Genomic DNA, 23,224 nt, shown 5'->3' on the forward strand with positions numbered 1-23,224 from the left:
GACAAATGTATAATGACATGTATCCACCATTATGGTCTCATACAGAGTATTTTCACTGCCCTAAACATCCTCTGTGCTCTACCTCTTCATCACTCCCTACCCTCTAACCCCTGGCAACCACTGATCTTTTACTGTCCACATACTTTTTCCTTTTCCAGAATGTCATAGAGTTGGAATCTTCCAGTGTATAGCCTTTTCACATTGGCTTCTTTTACTTAGTAATAGGCATTTAAGTTTCCTCCGCATCTTTTCATGGCTTGATAGCTTGAAAGCACTGAATAATATTCCATTGTCTGGACGTACCAGGGTTTATTTATCCATTCACCTACTGAAGGACATATTGGTGGCTTCTAAGTTTGAAAGAATAAAGCTGCTATAAACATCCATGTGCAGGTTTTCATGTGGGCGTAAGTTTTCAACTCCTTTGGGTAAATATCATGGAGTGTGATTTCTGGATGGTGGGTTCGCTCCTCCACTTTTGATCCATCTACCCCTTTCAAGATCCCTGGCAAACCCAGCTTCTGCTCACGCCCTCGGGCCCAAACCATCTTAAAACGTAGCCAGTGACTTTTATCTCACATGCCTCTTGCCCAGTCTCATCCTTTTCAACCCTTTAGAATAAAAACCAAAACATAAAACAAACTTAGGGATGCTCTTTTTTTTTACACGTACTTTTTTTTTTTTTTAAGGATTTTCTTATTTATTTATTTATTTATTTATTTATTTTTATTTTTGGCTGTGTTGGGTCTTCGGTTCGTGCGAGGGCTTTCTCCAGTTGCGGCAAGCGGGGGCCACTCTTCATCGCGGTGCGGGGACCGCTCTTCATCGCGGTGCGCGGGCCTTTCTCTATCGCGGCCCCTCCCGTCGCGGGGCACAGGCTCCAGACGCGCAGGCTCAGCAATTGTGGCTCACGGGCCCAGCTGCTCCGTGGCATGTGGGATCTTCCCAGACCAGGGCTCGAACCCGTGTCCCCTGCATTAGCAGGCAGATTCTCAACCACTGCGCCACCAGGGAAGCCCTACACGTACTTTTTATTACGGCAATCCAGCTTTCTCCCAAAGGGTATCTGAGAGGTTGCATCTTCCTGGAGATGGGTGGTGGAGGCTGCTTCTATCTTCATCTCTAACCTCCTTGCACGTGGGGCATGAGGACATTCCTGTTTGCAGATGGCTGTTTTTATTCTGGATGGAGCCCTTCCCAGTGGCCTGGAGGCAAGAGGTGCCCTGTGGGGGGCAGAACCCCATCCTGGAGCCCCTCCAGCCCACGGTCCCTGGAGAGCAAAATTGGCATCTCCAGTCCAATCATTTTTTTCTGCCACATGTGCTAAGCAATAAACAGCTCTCTGGGACCGAAATAAAAAGGTCTTTATGGAGAGAACAAACACAAGTAAATGCCAGAATGCAATTTAAATGAATAAATAAACCCAATTCCAAAGGCTGCAGGCCACAAGATTACAGCAAGACAAGCCAAGCAAGTTGGTTTCTCATGAGTTGGCTTCTTAATGTGAGGGAGAAAGAGCCGTCCCAGGCCCTGTCAGCAAATCCCAACATCTCCAAATCTGAGGGTCCCAGCCCCCTAAGAAATGAAAGCACACAGCACCAGTTTTCTCAACCAACAACTAGCCTTTCAAATTTTGCATTTAGAAATAAAGGCAAGTTGAATCTCAGAGACTCGGGGAAAGAAGGCATTCCAGCCTCGTGGAGGCTGCAGCGGGGATGGGGGCCTGGAAGGTGATGCTGGCCCCAGTGGTGCATCTTGTCATCTCAGGAACCCTGCCTTGGACATCCCCTGCCGGTATGGGGAGGGGGCCCTTTCTTGGTCTCCATTCACTCCATCAACATTTATTAAGCATTTTGGGTGCTGGGCAGTAGACAGGGAAACTCACAAGGATTAAACACCGTCCTTGCCTTGCAGGAGCTCTCCGTCTGGAGAGAGAAGCAGAATCACCATCAGCTTCTAAGACGATCTCCCAAATGAGTGAGTGAGGTGGAGGTGGGGGGCACTGGTGAAGGGGCAGTGAAGACCACCCGAGTTCTGGGGGCCAGGTCAGAGCGTGGCCGGACTTGTGCTGTGAGAGAAGAGAGGCTGAGAGACACTTCTTGGGTGGGGAGGTGTTGGGGATATTGTGACATAAACCAAAGAGGCAGGATATGGTGGGTCCGGAGGGACTTTGATGCCATTTTAAGAAGCTGGCTCAGCATCCAGCAAGTGATAAGAGAGTCCCTGAAGGATGTGCAGTCCATCCTGGCATCTTCTATGAGTCACTCTGTGTGGTGGAGGGTGAATTTGGGGGCTTGGTGACAGAGACTGCCAGCTGCCCCTATATCCCTGCGCTCCTTTCCTTCCTGGGTTTCCACCCCCCCAACAAGACTACATTTCCCAGAACCCTTTGCCCCATCAGTGGGGTCATGTGACCAGTTCTGGGCAAGAATGATGCCAGCACTTCCAGGCCTGGCCCCTAAAACGTCCCTAGAGAAGCGCCAAGCACTTTCCAGTCTCCTGGCTGAACACAGAAGATCCAGTGTAGGATGCTGGATGGACCCACAATATTGAAGGCATCTGGGTCCCTAGATCACGATAGCAAAGACCAACCTATGTCAGCCTGAGTGAGCAACACATTTTCATTGCTGTCAAACCACTTCGATTTTGAGATTGTTATTGGAACAGTGAGCTAATCTCATATGTCATCTGATTCAACATCTGTGATTGAGACATAGTAGGAACCTAAGTCAGCGGATGGAGACAGGCATGAGAAGGAGGAACAGATTAGGCAATAAAATGATCACCACCTGATAATGAACGAGACACGGGACATGATGGAGTGGGAGCCACAGGTAGCGTGGGGGCTGGAGGACTGAGAACCCAGGAGAAAGAAAAGTCTTGCCAAGGAAGGTGATGCATGTAAATTCACACTTGGTGAATCTGCGGGAACCCCGTGAGGGCGCCTTGGAGACCAAAGTGAGGAGTTTGTGCCAGACGTAGACAGATGGCACCTGGGGCCAAGAGGGAAGTTAGACAAGCGTGAACAATGCTGCGGAATGATTCCAGCCATCACAAGGGGTATTAGCAGACACCAGTTACTTTCCTCCACCTGGTCCAAAAAAAAAAAAAAAAATTACAAGGAATACTGTGAACAAAAAAGAAAATTCACATAGGGTCCCTAATCTCTAGAAGTTTAGATTCTTAAGAGTTGGAGTCGGTCTTTGGCAAAAACCCCACTTTGTTTCACCAACTAGAAAAACATGAGTTAAAAATGAATGTTCTCAGCTGAAGCAAAATTTTGAAGAGAGAAAAAGTCTAGAGCTCTACCCCCAGCTCTTCAAACGCTCGCCTGGGGCACCTTTCCTAACCTGAGGGTGGGTAGCAGATCCTCAACCAGCCGAGATCTGGGAAGTTGCTGGTGTGGTCGGCGTCTGGTCTGCCCTGCTCTAGTGCAGAAACAAAGTGGTGTTTTTCTGAGGGCAGTGGGGCATCTTTGCCACTCCAGGCCATCAATTACACCTCTGGTTTGAACCTACAGTCTGGCTTTTCGGGGGGCGGTGGGAGCTGTGGCTGCCAGCTTGAGGAGAAGCCCAGAATAACAGTATCTGTGTCTTTGCCCCAGACCTCCCACCCACCCACACTGGGCCCTTGTGCAAGAGAATTGGAGCAAAACCGAGAGGCAGGGTCCCGGGCCTCGGGGGCCGCTCTGGACTCCCTGAAATCCTCACACTATTTTTCAAACACTGGGGGATCGGTTAAAATCCAAAGTCAGTTTTTCCAAGTTATGCTTTTTCCCCCTCACTTTAACCTTATTTGTAACTCCATGGGCTTTTTAACCTTTGTGTGGGTACGGGTGTGTGAGTGTGTGTGTGAGTGTGTGCATATATGCATGTGTGTGCATGCATGGCTAGGCCTGTCTGCACACACATATTACAGGGGAATCGGACAGAGAACAGGAACTTGGGAACTTAGCACCATAGAGAATTGTAAGTAATGAATTCGTCTCAGTTTCCATGGCCCTCTGGCACTCAACAAGAATTAGTTGGAAAAACTGGTTGAAGTCGACACTATATCATTCTATAGTAAAGAGGAGTTGTGATGGGTTAACTGTGTCCCCCTCCCCAGATTCGTAGGTTGAAGTCCTAACCCCCAGCACCTCAGAATAGGACCTGATTTGGAAGTACGGTCTTTACAGATGCAATTAGTCAAGGTGAAGTTATACTGGAGTAGGGTGGTGCTAATCCAATATGACTGGTGTCCTTATAAACAGGGGAATTTGGACACAGACATGCAAACAGGGAGATGGCCCTGTGAAGCCTGCAGTTATGCTGCCACAAGCCCAGGAACTACCAGAAGCCAGCACAGGAGCCTGGCACCTCCAGAGGGAGCAGGGCCCTGCCAACACCTTGATCCCGGACCTCTAGCCTCCAGAACTGTGAGATAATAAATTTCTGTTATTTAAACCATTTAGTTTGTCATTGTGGCAGCGCTAGGAAACTAATACAGGAGTTATGATGTTGATGTTCAAAGTGAATCATTAAAAAGGCATTTCTTGGGACTTCCCTAGTCGCTCAATGGTTAAGAATCCGCCTGCCAATGCAGGGAACACGGGTTCGAGCCCTGGTCCGGGAAGATCCCACATGCCGCGGAGCAACCAAGCCCGTGCGCCACAACTACTGAGCCTGTGCTCTAGAGCCGTGAGCCACAACTACTGAGCCCGTGCGCCTAGAGCCTGTGCTCTGCAACAAGAGAAGCCACCGCAATGAGAAGCCCGTGCACCGCAACAAAGTAGCCCCCGCTCGCCACAACTAGAGAAAGCCCGCGTGCAGCAACGAAGACCCAATGCAGCCAAAAATAAATTAATTAATACATAAATTTTTTTTAAAAAAGGCATTTCTTTTTGGTTTCTTGGGATGCATTTTATGTTGTTTTTCTAACAGACTTACTTTCCTTTTTTGTTTGATTGTTGGGTAAATGTAGACAAACAATGAATCTGCATTTCCTCACAACGTACTACAACTGTATCGTTTCTTCCTTCTTCTTTCCAGGGAAGAAGGAACTTTCTTTTATTTTTAATTTTTTTATTGAAGTATAGTTGATTTACAATATTGTGTTAGTTTCAGGTATACAGCAAAGTGATTCAGTTATACAGATATATTTTTTCAGATTATTTTCCATTATAGGTTATTGAATATAGGTCCCTGTGCTATACAATTAATCCTTGTTTTTATATATAGCAGTGTGTATCTGTTAATCCCAAACTCCTAATTTATGCCTCCTCCCTCCCTTTCCTGTTTGGTAACCATACGTTTGTTTTCTATGTCTGTGAGTCTGTTTCTGTTTCGTAAATAGATTCATTTGTATTATTTTTTAAATTCCACGTATAAGTGCTATCATATGATATTTGTCTTTGACTTAGTATGATGAACTCTAGATCCATCCATGTTGCTGCAAATGGCAATATTTCATTTTTTATGGCTGAGTAATATTCCCTTGTATATATATATACCACATCTTCTTTATCCATTCATCTGTCAATGGACACTCAGGTTGCTTCTCAATCCTTTTATCTTTCATTTGATTTTTGAAAAAATTGAAACTAGAGATGATCAAAAAGATTTCAAGATGAATATAACAAAAGCCACATGCCTGCCACTGGCTTAAGAAAGAAAACATCACCAAACAAACAATTGAAATCCTGGTGTCTCACCAGAGTTAACAATTATCCTGAATTGGGTGTTAGTTAATCCTATGCATTTTTTAAAACATTTCTACATATGGATGAACATCTCCTTAACACTATACATTGTATGTGTTTAAGCATATATATATACATATTATTATATATATACATATATAATATGTATGTATATATGCTTATATATATATATATATATATAGTACTGTTGATGTTGATTCTGTCTATTCTTCCATGACTTGTGTCTTTGACTCAGTATTGTCTTTGTAAGTTCATCCACGTTGATGCATGTTATGTTAGTTCATTCATTTTCACTAAGTACAATATCCCCTTGTTTGAATGTAGTATCATGTATTTATCCATCCTCCTGTTGGTGGATACTTAAGCTGTTTCCTGGTTTGGTTTACTGTGGTTTGGTTTGTTTTCCTATCACGAACAAAGCTGCTAGGAATACTCTTATCCGTGTCTCCTAGTTTCTCTAGGGCAGTTTTTTTTTCAAAGTGAGGGTGGTGCCCATTAATGAGGATTGAAATCAATTTACTGAGCCGAAGTCCACTGTGCCATGAAAAAAGGGGACAAAGTATTAGAGTGCATTAGAGGAAACAAAGTATTAGAGTGCATTAGAGGAAACAAAGTATCAGAGTGCATTAGAGGAAACAAAGTATTAGAGTGCATTAGAGGAAACAAAGTATTAGAGTGCATTAGAGGAAACAAAGTATTAGAGTGCATTAGAGGAAACAAAGTATTAGAGTGCATTAGAGGAAACAAAGTATCAGAGTGCATTAGAGGAAACAAAGTATCAGAGTGCATTAGAGGAAACAAAGTATCAGAGTGCATTAGAGGAAACAAAGTATTAGAGTGCATTAGAGGAAACAAAGTATTAGAGTGCATTAGAGGAAACAAAGTATCAGAGTGCATTAGAGGAAACAAAGTATCAGAGTGCATTAGAGGAAACAAAGTATTAGAGTGCATCACACATAGTAAGACTAAGCATGGATTCATGAAACTTTTATATCAGAAATGTGTGTGTATGTGAGTGTGTGTGTGTGTGTGTGTGCGCTGCCTGGTTTGAGATATAGAGTTCCTAAATGTGAGTCATGATGAAAAGTTTGAGAAAAACTGCTGTCTTAGTTCAGGCTTCTATAACCAAATCGACTGATTTTACAGCTGGTGACACTGAGTCTTCTTAGTAACATACCTGAAGTCTTAAAGCTAATAGACTACAGAGCAGAGATTGTGAAGCTGAAGGGTTTGTCCTCAGAACCACATTTTGACCATCAAGACATAGTGCTTCATGGGGTTGCTTCCTACTTTATAGGGTTGAGGTGTTTGGTTTTTTTTAACATGATCAAGGAAAACAATGAGGCAAATGTGGGTTAAATATGTAGTTTGGACAGGGATAAAGAAAGTGTTCATGAACAGATGAATGGATAAAGAAGATGTGGTATATATATATACAGTGGAATACTACTCAGCCATAAAAAAGAAGGAAATAATGCCATTTGCAGCAACATGGGTGGACCTAGAGATGATCATACTAAGTGAAGTAAGTCAGACAGAGAAAGACAAATACCATATGATAGCACTTATATGTGGAATCTAAAACCTGACACAAGTGAATTTATTTATGAAACGGGAACAGACCCACAGGCATAGAAAACAAATTTATGGTTACCAAAGGGGAAAGGGGGTGGGAGAGGGATAAATTAGGAGTTTGGAATTAGCAGATGCAAACAACTGTATATAGAAGAGATAAAAAACAGGGACCTGTGTATAGCACAGGGAACTATATTCAGGATCTTGTAATAACCTATAAGGAAAAGAAAAAAAAGAAAAGATAACAGGATTGAGAAACTGATGTCCATTTCTTTTCCGGCTGCCGAGTTGCCATTTTGCCTGCAGTCTGAGTAGTTTCTGCTGCATTCCAACGCTTATTGACTAAGAATTTGCTCCAACCCTTTATAAAATCTTAAGTTACAAACGCTGCGTGGAAGACCCAGCGAGCGCGGCAGCTCCACCGTGTTCAGTTCACTGTCTATGTTAAAATGCAGTAATTTATAAGGGAAAATCTGCAGCACGCCCCTTGGCCCTGGGCCCATAACTAAGAAAGACTGCTCAGAAACATGCAGTCTTTAGTGCTTTTAATGGCCTAAGGAATGAAGAGAAGGAGAGAGGGCTGGGGGAGGGACCTCAACTTAAATTTACTATGACTCTGCCCCCACCCCTTTTCCCTCCAAGAAATTCTTTCCAGTTCTCTTGTAAAAGGCTTCATGGTGAACCAATGAATAGAGATCCCCGAGCAGGCTGGCCTTTATAAACAACACCACTAGGTACTGTGGAGTAAGTTACTGACTGAGCAGCTAAAGCACCTGAGAAAGGGAACAGGGAGGAAAGTGTGGCTATAATTGGGTCTCCTTGGAGAGCAAATTAAGGCAGGAGGCATCACGTGATGCACTGACCCAGCTTGGGAGGATTCTGGAATGTTTCCAAGAACAGAAATAAGGCCCCACAAGTGTGGAAAACTAGGGGGTTAGAGAGTGGATGTAGGCAGGAACGATCTCGCTTTTAACCGGCCCTGTCTCTGCTCCCATCTTTCGCTGGCTTCTTTGTGGTCGGCCAGAGCGACCCACAGGAACGCCACAATTTCCCTAGGATATTGCTTGGTCTCTTTAGCACACATCTCTGAATGCTGGCCCTCCATCCTGCCTCTGTTGCCCAATCTGGGAGAAAGCAAAGTCAACCCTCATCCTACTGGAAATCTGCCTCTGCGGTCCTGTCTTCCCAGGCGGGTGATGTGAGGAACCTCGACTCTCGGAGGTCCCGTCCTCGCAGGCACAGACCCTGAGACCCTGGGTTCTCGCCCCCGGTGACCTATCTCAGGCAAAATATTGATTGTGCTGGAACTGTCACATCAGCTCTGGGACAAAAGCTTTGCCTCCATAACGGGTTGAACTGGGGCCACGACCTCCATCGAGGTAAGAGGCAAGAGAGGTTGGGGTCCCTAGGGAGGAAGGTGAGGTGGACACACAGAGCATGGAAATGGCTAAGAAAGGAGATTTGAGACAGAATGCCCCGCCCTGGCAGAATGACCTTGGCCAAGTATAACCTTGGGTGTTTACGGTATGCCATGCCTCTGTTCCCCTCCTCTGTACGTTGGGACAATAATAGTACCCATCTCAGGGGCCGAAGAGGATTAAGTGAGATCTCGGACTTGAAGCCCTGAGCAGAGCACTGGGGTGTAAACAGGTGCTCAGTAAACACCAGCTTCATTATCGTTGGAAGAGAACAGAGGTGCCCCCGTGGCTGGGGAGAGGCTGGGCAGCACCAGGGCCAGCAGGGAGTGGGCCCCTCACACTTGAGTCTGTGCCCTGAGGCAGGAGTGGGGCGTGCCGTTTTTCTCTGCATCCTCTTTCCCCTTCGACACAGACCAGCGTCTGACACACACTCAAGCTGCATCGCTTTGGGCTCATTCCAGAGCTTACCTCCCAGGAGAATCCAATTCCCTGAGCACCGGCATAAAGAAAAAGGTCTAGGTCTTTATTTCTGCACATCCTTCATCTCGAGAGCGGACGCACTAATGTTTCCTCCGCTTAGCAGCCCAGGTTGCCCTCTAATCCTCCATATTTGTTCCTGATGGGCTGTGTTTGGGTGGACGTGAGACTCAAAGAATCCAGCTATCAAATTGCTGAAGTACTGAGTGGGGCTGGGAGGCAGGGGAAGGAGGTAGGTGGGGCAAAAGTCAAAGGTCCTACCATTTCTCAGCCACGAGAGCGATTAATGTTAAAAAGATGTGAGCAGCTGGAACGCCTGTGCTCAGCTGGTCGGGATGCAGTCCCGCTGGTAGGTGTTCACCCAAGAGAAATGGAAACACATCCACACAAAGGCTTACACCTTTACGCCTAATAGCACCACACTGGAAACAACCCAAATGTCCACAAGTCGGGACCCACTTAAACTAAAAAAGTATTCATTGATTATCTGAAATTCAAATTGAACCGGGCGTCCTGTATTATCTGGCAACCTTCCTTCAGAGGCACCCACGGGACCGCTGCCAGGAGGTGGTATTGGGGGTGAGGGGAGGACCCACAGCAACACATTAACCATGATGTAGAGTTAATATTTGTTGGGCATTTAGTCTGTACAGTTTGTTCTCTTGGTTAAGAACAGGGGCTGCTTAGCTTGGAATCCCAGCTCTGCAGCTTTCAAGCTGTGTGAACTTTTGGTGCCTCTGTCTCCTCATCTGTGAAATGGGTGTAACCATAGCCTCATAGGAGTGTTTTGAGGTTTAAATGAATTGATACAGGTCGAGCACTTGGAATCATGCTTTACACATAAAAAGTGCTCAAAAAGTTCAGCTACTATTATGGTTGTTGTCAGTTTCTTGTTAGCCTAAGAAAACCGGTATCAATAAAAGTTGCTTGAAGTCATCTCCTTAAGCCAGGAACCAAATTTAATAGAGAAGAGTGGAGGAGGGGGATTTTTGCCTGGGACTTTATGTTGAAAAATGAAACAAGGTGATAAACGTTTACCAGATGATGATTGTACTAATGCACTAAGACTTAAAAATAACAAAGGATAACTCAACAGGGGTTTGGGAGGGGGTGTGATTTTTCTGGCAAAATCACGTGGGTGCGTGCAGAATAAAATGTCCTTCCCTTCAGCAGCCTCCTAGCTGGTCCCCCTCCCCCGCCTGCTACCTCTCCTCTCCTGGAAGTGTGCATCGCCACTGCAGCCCCAGTGCTTTGTAAAACACAAATCACTTGTGTCCTTCTCCTCCTCAGAGGCATTTGGAGCCACTGGCCTACAGGAAAAAAAATCCAACCTCTAGCATAACTCACAGGACCACAGTCTTGACGAGAAGAGATAAAAAGCAAGACAACAGGACTTCCCTGGTGGCGCAGTGGCTAAGAATCCACCTGCCAATGCAGGGGACATGGGTTCGAGCCCTGGTCCGGGAAGATCCCACATGCCGTGGAGCAACTAAGCCCCTGTGCCACAACTACGAAGCCTGTGCTCTACAGCCCGCGAGCCACAACTACTGAGCCCGTGTGCTGCAACTACTGAAGCCACGTGCCTATAGCCTGTGCTCCACAACAAGAGAAGCCACCGCAATGAGAAGCACGCGCACCGCAACCAAGAGTAGCCCCCGCTCGCCGCAAGTAGAGAAAGCCTGCGCGCAGCAACGAAGACCCAACACAGCCAAAAATAAATAAATAAATAAGTAAATTTATTTAAAAAAAAAAAAAAGCAAGACAACAAACCAAAATGACAAAAAGTGATCTGGGTAAGAGAAGGGGATGTTTTAAGAAAAGGGAAACTACGATGACTATTTAAAACAGTGTCTTGGCGGGACTTCCCTGGCGGTCCAGTGGTTAGGACTCAGTGCTTTCACTGCTGTGGCCTGGGTTCAATCCCTGGTCGGGGAACTAAGATCCTGCAAGTTGCACGGTGTGGCCAAAAATAGGAAAAAATTTAAATAAAACCCAGTGTTTTGGAGAAATCAAAGGAGAGACAGCATCTGAGACAGAGAACGAACAAGGGTTTGCCCAGATTGCAGAAGGAAGAGATAAACAGATACGAGGATGTCGGTAGAGATGGATGACAGTATCTAAGTAACTGGCAAAAGTACGGCTGCCAACAAAATCAGATATGTCGGTCAAAACTGGTCATTGAAAGAAAATCTCATGATGTTTGAAAATAGAAATAATATTCTAAAATCACAGTTTACATACAGACAAAAACTGGGAACTTGTAGCAGAAAGTGGAAACTAGTTTAATGTTCTTTGTCTCGTTTTACACAGAGACCGTTTCATTCCTGATCTTGATAATTACAGAGAGACTTGAATCCTCTTTATTTAAAGGCTTACATTAGTGTAACCAAAACCGTTTGACATCTTTCACATCACTAGAGGGAAAAAGAAGACAGTAGTATCGTAGATAAAGGGTATTAAAGAGTAGAAATTGCAAAGATGACTGAAACAGAACCTAAAACAAGAGGAGAGAAGGGAGGTAGTGTGTATTCATTGTAAAAATAAATACAAGTTGGTTCAGCCACACAAAGACAGACTCTAATGCTGATTCAAAAAACAAAATCCAACTGCACGCTATATACAAGGGACATGCCTCAACAAAGTGACACGGTGAGGTTAGAAATACAGCGGGACAAAAATGTGAGGGGACAAATGCAGAAGAGAGAACAGGATTGGGAGAGATGGAGGGACATAAAAACAAGTAAAGCAGACGAGGCACTGAATTCTTCAGAGGATGGAGACTTTTCAAGGGCAAAGCCTCAGGTCGGTCCCTCCATATTGATAAAATCTCTTATCACCAAATAACCCAGCTTTGGGTCACACTGCAGAGAAGATAAAGCTGAAACCAGCCTGAAATTTGATCTCCATCCTTTCCTTTCCCTCGCCCTCCCCAACCCCCCCCCCCCCCCCACAATTCCCTGGTCCTCCGTTCTGACAGTGAGCTAAATATTTTTCAAGAGTCTTTTACTCAGAGACCTCCCTTTCTCTCTCTCCAAGGAGCTGATATTCAGAAATCATTCCAGGCATTTGGAATTCAGAATATAAACATCTCCGAGGCAGCCCCAGGCCCCAAACTCCCCAACACGCCTTGTTTTCTCCCTGACACCTGTCTTCATGGTTCACTCCTGTTTTCCCCAAGCTGTTGGCTCTCGTCCTGTCCCAGGCATGTCATGCTTATTCATGAAGAGGCAGCTTTCTCTGGGGATCAGAAATAAATTCATCCTCGTGTGCATTGTAGGAAACCAGCCAACACACCATTTGGGGATTCGAGAACGCTGAAGTGTTCAGCGGTACAGCCTTCCTTTCACAACAGCCAAAAAGTGGAAACAACCCACATGTCCATTGACGGATGGATGGATAAACAAAATGTGGTCCATGCATGCAATGGAATATGATTCAGCCATAAAAAGGGCTGAAGCCCTGACACGTGCTACAATATGGATGAACCTTGAAAACATCATGTCCTGTGAAAGAAGCCAGACCCAAAAGGACAAAAACTGTATGATTCTATTTACATGAAATACCCCAAATATGTAAATTCATAGAGACAGAAAGTAGATTAGAGGTTGCCAAGGGCCGGGGGAAGGGAAAATGGGGAGTTATTGCTTAATGGGGACAGAGTTTCTGTTTGGGATGTTGACGAAAAGAAATAGATGGTGGTGATGGTTACACGACATGTGGATGTGTGAATGCCATTGAACTGCACACCTAAAAAGGATTTACAAGGTAAATTTTATGTCATGTGTATTTTATTACAGTTTTTTTAAATGGGAAGAAAAGTGGCCTTTCTGCTCTTGGTGTATGGAACTCCCCGCTCCACGCTGGGGATGGCCGTCAAGGAAGCTGGGTGAACAGTGTGTAGTTGTGACGGACATGCTATCGGCGCTCCACCCCCCACCCCCTGCCCCAGGCACCCCTTTGATGGGCATCTGCATGGGAAGGACCCCTTCCCCCTTCCTGCCTCCCTCCTTCCCTCTCTCCTTCCTTACTTCTGTCCCTCCCCCTCTAATGTTTTTTTCCCCAATATTCAGTTGAGAAAATGTAAAATCCACCCAAGTAGCGCCCGTTCTCACACACAAAGTGATGCTTTGTGGAGCCCTCCCTGTGTGGCTGCTGTTCACTGGGCACAGTGAACACATTTAACCCCCCAGCAGCCCTCACGGTAGCTACTGTCATTGCTCCCATTCCACAGATGAGAACACTGAGGCTCAGAGCCAGCCAGTAAGTGGAGGCGCTGGCTCGTGAACCTTGCTGTCAGGCTGCTGTGTCTTATCCTGGTCCCTGTCCCTTTCTGGTCCCTGCATTAGTGGATAGATTCACCACAGACCTGTGGAGACCAAGTGAGAGCACGCTGTTCATGGTGTGCTTTTCCCACTAGGCTCTGAACAGAGGCAGCCTTTTCTGATCTCCCTTCACTTCATTTCCTCCCGGGAATGTCTGCAGGCACTGAAGGAGAGCAGAACCCCTTTCCTCCACCCCTCGAGTGTAAACATTTCAGCACCACGCCGCCAGAGGAGAAAAAAAAATCCCCACCTCCCGTTAAAAAACCAGAAAACCAGGCCGTGGAGAATCAAAGGGAGCTTTGTACCGGGAGCCACCGTGGAGAGGGGAGATGGGGGCCCTTCCAGGGCCAGGCCTCACCCCACCCCCGCCCCCGTAAGACTGGAATCACGGCCTGATGGCTCAGGAGAACAGGCAGGACCACAGCCGGGAACAACTGTGGACCCAGCTCTGAGCACTGAGATGGGTCTTTCCTCACAGGCAGGGCTGAGGTTGCCAGCTGGGGCAGGGGGCTTGGGTTCTGCTACAAGGGGTCGAACTTGCTTAATTGGGGCCCTCAGAACAGTAAGTCTCCCCTTAATTCTGTGGTGACAGCTCCCCTCACCCCACCCCATCCCCTGCCTGCTTCTTTATCTCAGGTGGCTTGAAAACAAAATAATTTTCATTTTAAGAAATAGAGGCCTGTGAAACTTTTGTGGTGGAGGGAAAGTGGGCACATTTAGTCAAACCTATAGGCAGGGGCTTGGGGGCTTTCAAGAGGTTGGAAATCGCCATTGACTCTTCTGTCCCCCTAACCACACACTTCATGGCGGTCTCTTCACAGTATAGACAGAGAAGGGTGTGGTGGGCTGGGTTCTGGGTAATTCTGTAGGCGCTGTGCTCACGACTCTGGGAATTTAACACCAGGCACATAAGGCGCTCTCATTATGAACGTTCCCTGAAGATTCGAATGAAGTAGGGGACACAGGACACCACCAAGTCACGCTCAGCTCCCAGGGGACTGATCGCAAGCTAGCATCGTGCTTCAAAGGTGACCGTACACGCCATGTATTGAGTGCCCGCCAAGTGCCAGGCACTTACAATTATTAGAAGTCGATTCATCCCCACCACAGACCAAGGAGGCAGGCACTGTGAGCACCCGTTTTACAGATGAGGAAACTGAGGCACAGAAAGGTTAAGTAACTTGCCCAAGAACACATAGATAGTAAGCTGTAGATATGAGATTCAAAACCAGGCAGTCTGGGAGCCCGTGCATGAAAATCCTGCATTACACGTGTGCCCAAAATATTGATGCTTTCAGACAGAGGAAAGCATGGAGAAGCACACCCCCCTGGGCAGACAGACAGACGTGCAAGCACACACACTAATTAAAGATTCCTTCCTTGGACAACCTGCATGGCAGGAGCCCAGAGATTCTGCTGTTGCTGTTTGTTTTTTCATTTTATTATGTCTTTTAATTTTAGCATAGGTTAAGACTCACAAGAAGTTGCTAAAAAAAAAAAAAAAGTACAGAGTCCTGCCTGCTCTCCTGAGTCCCACGTACCCTTCACCCAGCTTCCCCCAGTGCTGACCTCTGACACCCAGAGCACGTGTCAGTGTAGGGAATCCACACAAGTAAGATGCTATGAACTCTGGCATAGACCTTACTCGGATTTTAGTTTTTAGAGGAGTGAAAACATAGTAAAATAGCTCAGCCTTTTGGTTTGAACTGAGGAGGCTGGACTCACCAAGGGTCGCAATCTGAAAGGATTTTAAGATTTAGCATCTCTACAGGTGTCATTTCACAGAGCACCCCGCTGCGGGCTCAGGGCTGGGAAAACAGGCTAAATCTGCCCTTCCCTGGTCCAGGGACTCAAATCCTAGGCTGGAAGGGGAGGGGGTGCCAAGGGCCTCAGGGCAGCAGGGAGCAGACCCCGCTCAGGATTCGAACCCGCTTCCTGCCCACAGTCTGTTCAGGGCATCCCCACAGCAGTGGAATCAGAGCCTGGGGGGAGAGCGAGGGCCAGGAGGTGGCAGCTGGGTGTGGGGCAATCCCACGAGGCCCAGAGCTTCACCTGCTGCCTCCAAACCCTGGCACAGAGCTGCGAGCAAACGATCAGTCTAGGGGGAGGAGGCGCGCCCTGGGGGCACAGCTTCAGCCTCAGCCGGTTCCTCCGGATTAAATCTCGAAAAGAGCTTTTTCAAAGGTGAAGCGTGGGCTTCCCTGGTGGCACAGTGGGTGAGAATCTGCCTGCTAATGCAGGGCACACGGGTTCGAGCCCTGGCCTGGGAGGATCCCACATGCTGCGGAGCAACTAGGCCCGTGAGCCACAACTACTGAGCCTGAGCGTCTGGAGCCTGTGCTCCGCAACAAGAGAGGTCGCGATAATGAGAGGCCCGCGCACCGCGATGAAGAGTGGCCCCCCGCTTGCCACAACTAGAGAAAGCCTTCGCACAGAAACGAAGACCCAACACAGCCAAAAATAAATAAATAAACAAATGTGGGTTAAAAAAAAAAAAAAGGTGAAGCGTCATCTGCATATAATGAAATGCACAGATGTGCGTTTGACACTCGTCTACACCTGGATCACCAACATCCCAATCAAGATCTAGAACATCCCGTCCCACACGCCGCAGAGAGAGTCCAGCCTCTTCCGCTTAATCCCCCCAGAGGTAACCGCTAGGCTGACCTCCATCACCTAAGCCTGGTCTCATCCGCTCTAGAATTTCCCATGAATGGAATCATGTGGTGTTTTTGCATCTGGCTTCTCTCCCTGTGCCTCGTGAATCGGACACTCATCCGCGCCGTGTGCCTCCAGTTCGTCGGATCACTGGCTAAGGCCTTCATTGTATGAACGCACCGCCGGTGGTTTATCCATCCACCTGCTGATGGATATTTGGGTTGTTTCCAGATTCAGGCTGTTACAAATAAAGCTGCTGTAAACATTCACACACAGAGCTTCGCGTGAACACCCACGCTCCGTTCTCTCGGGGCATTACCTGGGAGTGGAGGTCCGGGGCTCGGGGTGGGAGTGTGTTGAACTTTGATGTTGAGCACTTTGGAGGGAGCTGCTCTTAGGGTCCCTGCCGCTGTTCTGAGCCATCCCATTCGTGGTCGCTTGTCACAGCAGCCCCAGGAAAACGAATACAGCCAACCTTGCCAAGGAAAACTGAGGCCCAGGACAAGACGTGACTGGCATGGGGTGTTCCTCTTGCAGCCCGAGCGAGGACAAGTCCACGTTTCAGCCCTTCCGCAGACCTGGGGGAAATGCAGACCCGCCCTGGGCCTCGCGGAGGGTGTCTTGGCGATCGGCCAGCCACTTTCCCTCCCAGCTACAAGCTTCTATCAAGCGCTACTCTGTGCTCCATCTGAGCAGCTGAGCCCTTGGGGGGATGGGGAACATTGATTCAGGCATCAACAAACCTTTTGGAGCAACTCTCTGAGCCTCCGGTGAGGCAGAGATGAATAAACTACTGTTTTGTCCCGTATAGCCGGTAGCCTGATGGGCAAAACAGTCGTAAAGAGACAACGAGAGTTAGGACACTGAGTTCTAAGCACCGTAAGGAGGGTGGGTCCTCACTGAGATCGGGGAGACAGGGGCCGTAGAGGTGACAGTGGGGGAGGGAAGTGTTCTTTGGGCTGAACCTTAAAAGACCAGCACCGATTACCCAGGTGGGTGTTGGGGGGAAGGGACTGCCAAGATGGGGAAGAGCCCATGCAAAGGCCCAGAGGCTTGCCCAGGGGACCGTGAGAGGAAATAACAAGCAATGGGTCAGCGGAGGCCAGATCACGCAAGGCCTCACCTGTCATGCCGTGGAGGTGAGACACTGAAAGCCACGGGGGAACTTTGAAGACTTTAAGGAGGAAACTGACATGCATAGATTTGCTCTCTAAAAAACGAAAATCACTACAACACAAAACAAAACACCGGGATGACAGAGTAGAGGGTGGCAGTATAGGGTAGTGGTTAGAGCGTAGGCCTGGGAAACAGCCTGGGTTCACATCCTGGCTCTGCCCCTTGTTATGTGGTCTTGGGCGAGTTTACTCTCTCTGCCTAAGTTTCCTTCCCTGTAAAATGGGGATAAAATTAGTCTCTATGTTATAAGGTTATGAGGAGGCTTAGAAGAGTTAAAACCTGGAAGGTTTACCTAGCACACGGTAAGAGGTGAATAAACGGGAACTATTTAGGGAGGGGAACTGGGGTCATCATCCAGGTGAGGTGTGAGGGCTGGAGCTAAAGCAGAGGGTGGGTGTGCAGAGGAGGGGGCCTGGACCTGGTCTGGCGATGCCACTGACCTCGGAGGCCAAGGGGAGAGACAGGAGCAGGGTCTCAGACAACCCCTAGGTCTCCCTGTTGTTGGCCGCACTGCCTCCCCAACCTGATCCCAGAAAGTCTGTACGGAGCTCCACACTTCCACGTGGGCCAGATTCTGTAAAACCTTGGGCAGCCATTTATTGAAAAACGAAGAACCAAAAAAAAAAATAAAGAAGTCATCAGAATCACCCACTCCCCATTCTCAGGAGCGAGCAGACCCCGCCTCCAGCGACCAGGAGCCCAGCGGTGATCCAGGCCCCTCCAGCCTGTTCGCTCTGCAGAATCCTAACACATCCCAGCCCAGTGTCGGCTGCCTCAGCGTGAGTCTCATGTGGGCAAACGGACGGGTTTGGAAGAGCGGGCTGGCCGGGTTGAAGGGATGTTCAGCCCTTCTTTCTCCTGCGTGGGGACTGGGAAGGGGAGATGGTGCAGGGAAAGTGGGTTCCCACACGGAGAAATAAAGATACAAAGATATGGCCATCATCTCCGCCCTCCCCCTGCCCCCAACCACATCCCATCCTCCAGGAGTTCCTGGACCAGGCTTCTGGGAACCAAACAGAGTAAGCACAGCCTACGTATTGATTACATCACAGAGAAACAGACATAATTCCTTCTGTGTGGAATCTAGGAAGCACGAGGTCAGCTTTCTTGAAATCATGACCCATCATCTTTGTCACTGAGACCCTGGGTCAAATTCTGGAGGCGAATCGTGTTTCCCTGATGCTTGGGACTTTGCATTTCTTGGGGCTGGCGTGTGCACTGGGGCCGTGGTGAGTGGGTAGGGATATCCTTTGCTCCTGGGGGCAGGAGAGTGGCTGGAACTTGGCACGTCCTGAACCTGCTGGCAAGAAGAATCTTTGTTTTATCTGCTTCAACGAAGCCCTCGTGAAGAAAGTCCTTAAGCTCTTTCCAAACTGCCGTCTTAGCTCAGGACCCATATCTCTACCTCCTGTGTGTGACATTTTCCCTATTAAGGGATTTCTAATGATTTTTCCCTTGTGAACATCTTCAGAGGGGCTCCCTATTTTATGCATTATGTTGGTGTATGTCTGTCGATGTTCCTTCCAATGGTTTGTCTGTAGAGCTCGCCTGCTGTAGAGGGTGAGCTCAGATCTCCCTGGGTCATCAATAACAATATTAATAACGAGGGTAGCAAACATTTACTGAGCACGGACTTGGAGACGCTCCGAAGAGAACCTTCCCATCATCCCCACTGACACCCCCCTCCCAAGCCACCCAAATAAATCTTAAGTATCAACAGCCTGCTTGTTGTGTGTGGTAGGATGAATAAAGGCCCCGCAAAGACAGCGACATCCTAATTCCCGGAAACGGATCAGCAAGAGGGCCGGGTGGCTGGCGCAGCTTTGAGCAGAGGCCAGAGCTGTAGTCTCAGTCAGAGCACGAGGGTGGGACCAGATCCTGCAGGGCCTTCTGGGCGTAGTAATGACTTTGGTGTCACCTCCGAGCAGAGCAATGTAACCCTGGTGCTTCGCATAAGTCCAGGCCGCTGGCCATGTGGCAGATGTTTAAGCAGATAAATATATGTTTGGGCAAATAGGACATTGGCAAAATGAAAACTGTTCAAAGGCCAGTATGAGCAAAGGCGGCAGGAGATGGGAGGGGTTTCTTTCTTTTCCTGCCCTCCCTAAGGCCCCGTATTAGCCTCTTAGGACGGCTAAGTTACAACGAGGCAGCTTAAGACAAAATTTATTTTCTCACAGTTCCAAAAGCTAGAAGTCTGAAATCAAGGTAGTGGGCAGGGCCGCTCCCTCTGGCCTCCAGGGAAGGATCTGCCCCAGGCCTCTCCCCCAGCTTCTGGTTGGGCCCCTCGGCTGGTAGGTGCATCACTCCGGTCTCTGCCCCCATCTGCACACGGCCTCCTCCTCTGTATGTCTGTCTTCTGACCTTCTCCTGAAGACGCCTGGCATTAGGGTTAGGCCCACGCCACTCCAGGGCGACCTCATCTTTGCTTGATCACATCTGCAAGACCCTATTTCCAAATAAGGTCACACTCACAGGCCCCTGGGGTTAGGACCTTTCTCCAGGGGGACACAATTCAATCCACTACAGGGCTCTTCTTTCCTATTATTTGTCTCCCTCTCTGTGCACGTGTATGTGCACGTGTGTGAGTGTGTATTAACTCATGGGGAATTCATCTCACCAGCTTGCGCTTCCAAGAACCTCAGTGTTTTGGTTTTTGTTTTGTTTTTGTTTTTTTGGCCATGCCTTGCGGCATGCAGGATCTTAGTTCCCCGACCAGGGATCAAACCTGTGCCCCCTGCAGTGGAAGTGCAGATTCCTAACCACTGGATCGCCAGGGAAGTCCCCAGAACCTCAGTGTTTAACTGGGCTGCATTTCTCAGACGCCCCGGCCACAGGAGCTCACACTCATGGATGCCGTCTGGGCTGCCAGCCGCGTCACAGGACCCTTCCTTGGCATCTCCTCCCATGGCCAGGAGTGCGCCGGGCCACCCGACCTCTCCCGGTCTGAGAGCCACGGCTCCGGATTTCTTTTTGCTCATTCCTTTCCCGGAAGACACCAAGCCCATACTTGCTGTCCTCAGGCAGGGCTCAGAGAGCGTCTCTCTGGTGCTGCAAAGAGCTCCTTTCCCCACCAGCTCCGCAAAGGGAGGATTCAGAGCTGTGGGGGTAACCAGACAGGTGGAGCGTGTGATCGGGCTGTGGGCAGGAGAATGGACCAGTTCACAGGGCAGATGGCAATGAGGTCAGACCTGCAGAATCCAGAGGAGCGGAGAACTGGGAGCCGGGATAGTGGTTCCCCAGGGCCTCCGGGACACGGTCTCCCCTGGGAGGACAGGGACCCAGCCCACACCAGGGCTCCACACCATGGAATAAAATCATCAGAGCTTCAGGACTCACAACCGGGGGCCTCACAGCCGATGGGGAGGCCCAGGAATGCTGCGGTGAGTTCTGAGGGCACCCCCTTCCTTCTTCCCCAGAAGCTAGTGGAGATAAAAGGCTTAACCCCCCTCCTCAATTAATAAAGACCCTCTTTGATGATTATCTTGAAGGATCCAGACACTCCCTTTCACCATGACTGCTACAGACTGAATGTCTGTGTCCCCCCAATGCTCATAGGCTGGAACCCTAACCCCCAATGTGATGGTGTTAGGAATGGGGTCTTTGGGGTGATTAGGTCATGAGCTCTTTGCTTTAGAACATCGTGGTGCTTTCCTGTTCTTACTCTGGGCTTTGGCCAATAGAAATGAGGTAGACGTGATAGTGAAGCAGTTCCTGGGCCAGACCTCAAGGGGTCTTGCAGGTTTCCACTTGCAGAACATGCCCAGGCTAGCCCACCAAGGTCAACTCCCCACCAAGGTCAATCCAGAGCAGCCAGTGGCCACCTGACCTCCAGACACATGAGCGAGCCCAGCCAAGATCAGCCAAGTCACTCAGCTGGCCCTTCTCTGAGGTATTGTGGCTGATTGTTACATGGCCCAATAATCCATCAGCAGATGACCCCGAAAGACGGCAAGATCCAAGACAGCCTGCCCCCTTCCCCATCACCTCATCCTCCCTGGTATCAGAAATGGAAAAAAAGATCAAGAAGAAGAAAGGGGGATAAAACAAATGAAGGGTTAATCAAGATGACATATTATATGACACCATTTACATTTTACCCAGCTGTTCTGTCTCTCTGCCTTGAGACAAAAAGATGAATCTTAGTTCATCTTTAGGCAAAAGTCGTCAGTGGTGATAAAAGTCCATGTGGAGGGTTCTCTGGGGTTACTGACGGGGAGGAGGCTTGAGGGAGCCCTCTGGGTGACATCTTCTACATCTGGACCTGGCCGGCGGTCACGGAGTGTACACGTATGTAAAAATGCACAGAGCTGGACATTTGAGATGCGTGCTCCCTACAGGTGAAAACTGCACCCCAATAAAAATGAAGATGCAAAGAAGTGATGCGTTCTACACTCAGAGCCCATTGAAGAGCACACATTAATAAATGCTTTAGTAAGGGAAGGAATTGAGGGGTGCCCGCTGCTTCCTGGGGTTGCCTGAGGGGTGAGCTCTGGGGCCTCTGAGCCTCCGGGTGCCCTTTCTGGCTCCCCTGAGCAAGTGTGTCCTCAATGTCCTCAGGTTTGTCCCAGGAGGAAAAATACCCTGTGAGTCAGCCCTGCCGACTCAGCAGAGGACTCTCCCCGCCACTGGTCACCTCATTTTACCCTTCCTCGACCACGAGCGGGGTGGGACAATGGCTCCTCTTGTATCTGTGCCCAGCGGGGGGCCACACCCTCCGTGGACTTGGGGGTCCAGCCCAGCTTCTCCTGCCTGAGTTCAGAGACCCCACGGCGGGGGAGTCCCCCAGCCAAGCAAGTCACCTGCTGCCCAAGAGAATGTGCAAGTGTCCCGCCCGCCTCTGTCCTGCCTCTGTCACTTGGCCTCCATCACTGTAGTGCCCTAGCGCATCTGGTACCCCTACCCTCCAGTTAGGACTGCTGAGTGGAGTAATTGCCAGAACGGATGGTGCTGGAGAAGGCTCGTGCCACGGCGGGGGTTTGTGACCCCCTCTCCTGGAGCGCCCACGGCAGCTGCGGTCCCCACGTGGCCTGCCTGAGTCCAGGTATCAGGGTCACGTGCTTTCCTTCAGCCCAGGTGGGACTGAGAGGCAGTGGCCATGTCGGGATACCCTCCTGTACCTCCAAACCCCAGCTGAGCCTCCCCCTTGGTGGTGGAAATCTTGGGGTTCACCCTGAGGCAGGTTGAAAAGAACCTTCTGGAAGGCATGCTCAGCATCCCCTCACCACCCAACCTGGAGCCAGGCATGAAGAGTGATGGCAGTCAGAGTGGCAGCTGCTGTTGAGCTGACTTTGAACTAGTTTTGAAATCCAGCTTGTAAATCTCCAGCTCAGCCTGGGGGACTCACTTTCAGGTCGGGGTGCAGAGTCTGCAGGAGAGGCCCGGGGTTCCCAGCACAATACGGCATTGACAGGGCCGCGTCGGGAGTGCGTGTGGACCCGGGGACCTGGTGCTGTGGACGGTGCCAGAGGGAGGGCGCCGTACATCTGGAAAGTGTCAGGTTTAATGCGCGAAGCCACGGGCCCAGGTCAGCTAAAAGTACATGTTTGCTTCCAGCCGCAGCTGTGCAAACTCCCGCCGCTCGGCTCTGCCGGGCTCATGTCAAGTTCCCTCAAAGACAGTGGTCCCTTTGTCAGGTTCCATCCCAATCCCCCTTGTCAAAGTCACTGGCCTGCCACGGGGCCCCGGCCGCAAACAGCTGTGGGGCAGCATCTGTCTGAGGCTGCATTCATTCTGCCTCGAGAAGGAAAATATCGTAATTTAGAGGTGCACGTCTGCAGCTCCTCCACCAGACATCACCCCTCCCCGTCCCCAGAAACCTCCGTGTCCCGGCTGACTTGCACCCAGCCCCTCGGGTGCTGCTTGCGTGTTGCAGACAGCGCAGAGCACATCCGACT

The 23,224-nt window shown here is 49.1% G+C and overlaps 1 protein-coding gene across 1 annotated transcript in view; it reads left to right on the plus strand.

Moving 5' to 3' along the window:
• Positions 1–23,224, plus strand: part of ZNF664 (zinc finger protein 664) — a 221,096-nt gene that overhangs the window by 186,742 nt on the left and 11,130 nt on the right. The window contains exon 4 of the mRNA XM_057527367.1: positions 1,915–1,977. Coding sequence (XP_057383350.1) covers positions 1,915–1,977 — 63 coding nt within the window. The remainder of the gene's footprint in view (positions 1–1,914; positions 1,978–23,224) is intronic.

The sequence above is a fragment of the Balaenoptera acutorostrata genome, chromosome 13 (assembly GCF_949987535.1).
Source record: "Balaenoptera acutorostrata chromosome 13, mBalAcu1.1, whole genome shotgun sequence".
Taxonomy (NCBI): domain Eukaryota; kingdom Metazoa; phylum Chordata; class Mammalia; order Artiodactyla; family Balaenopteridae; genus Balaenoptera; species Balaenoptera acutorostrata.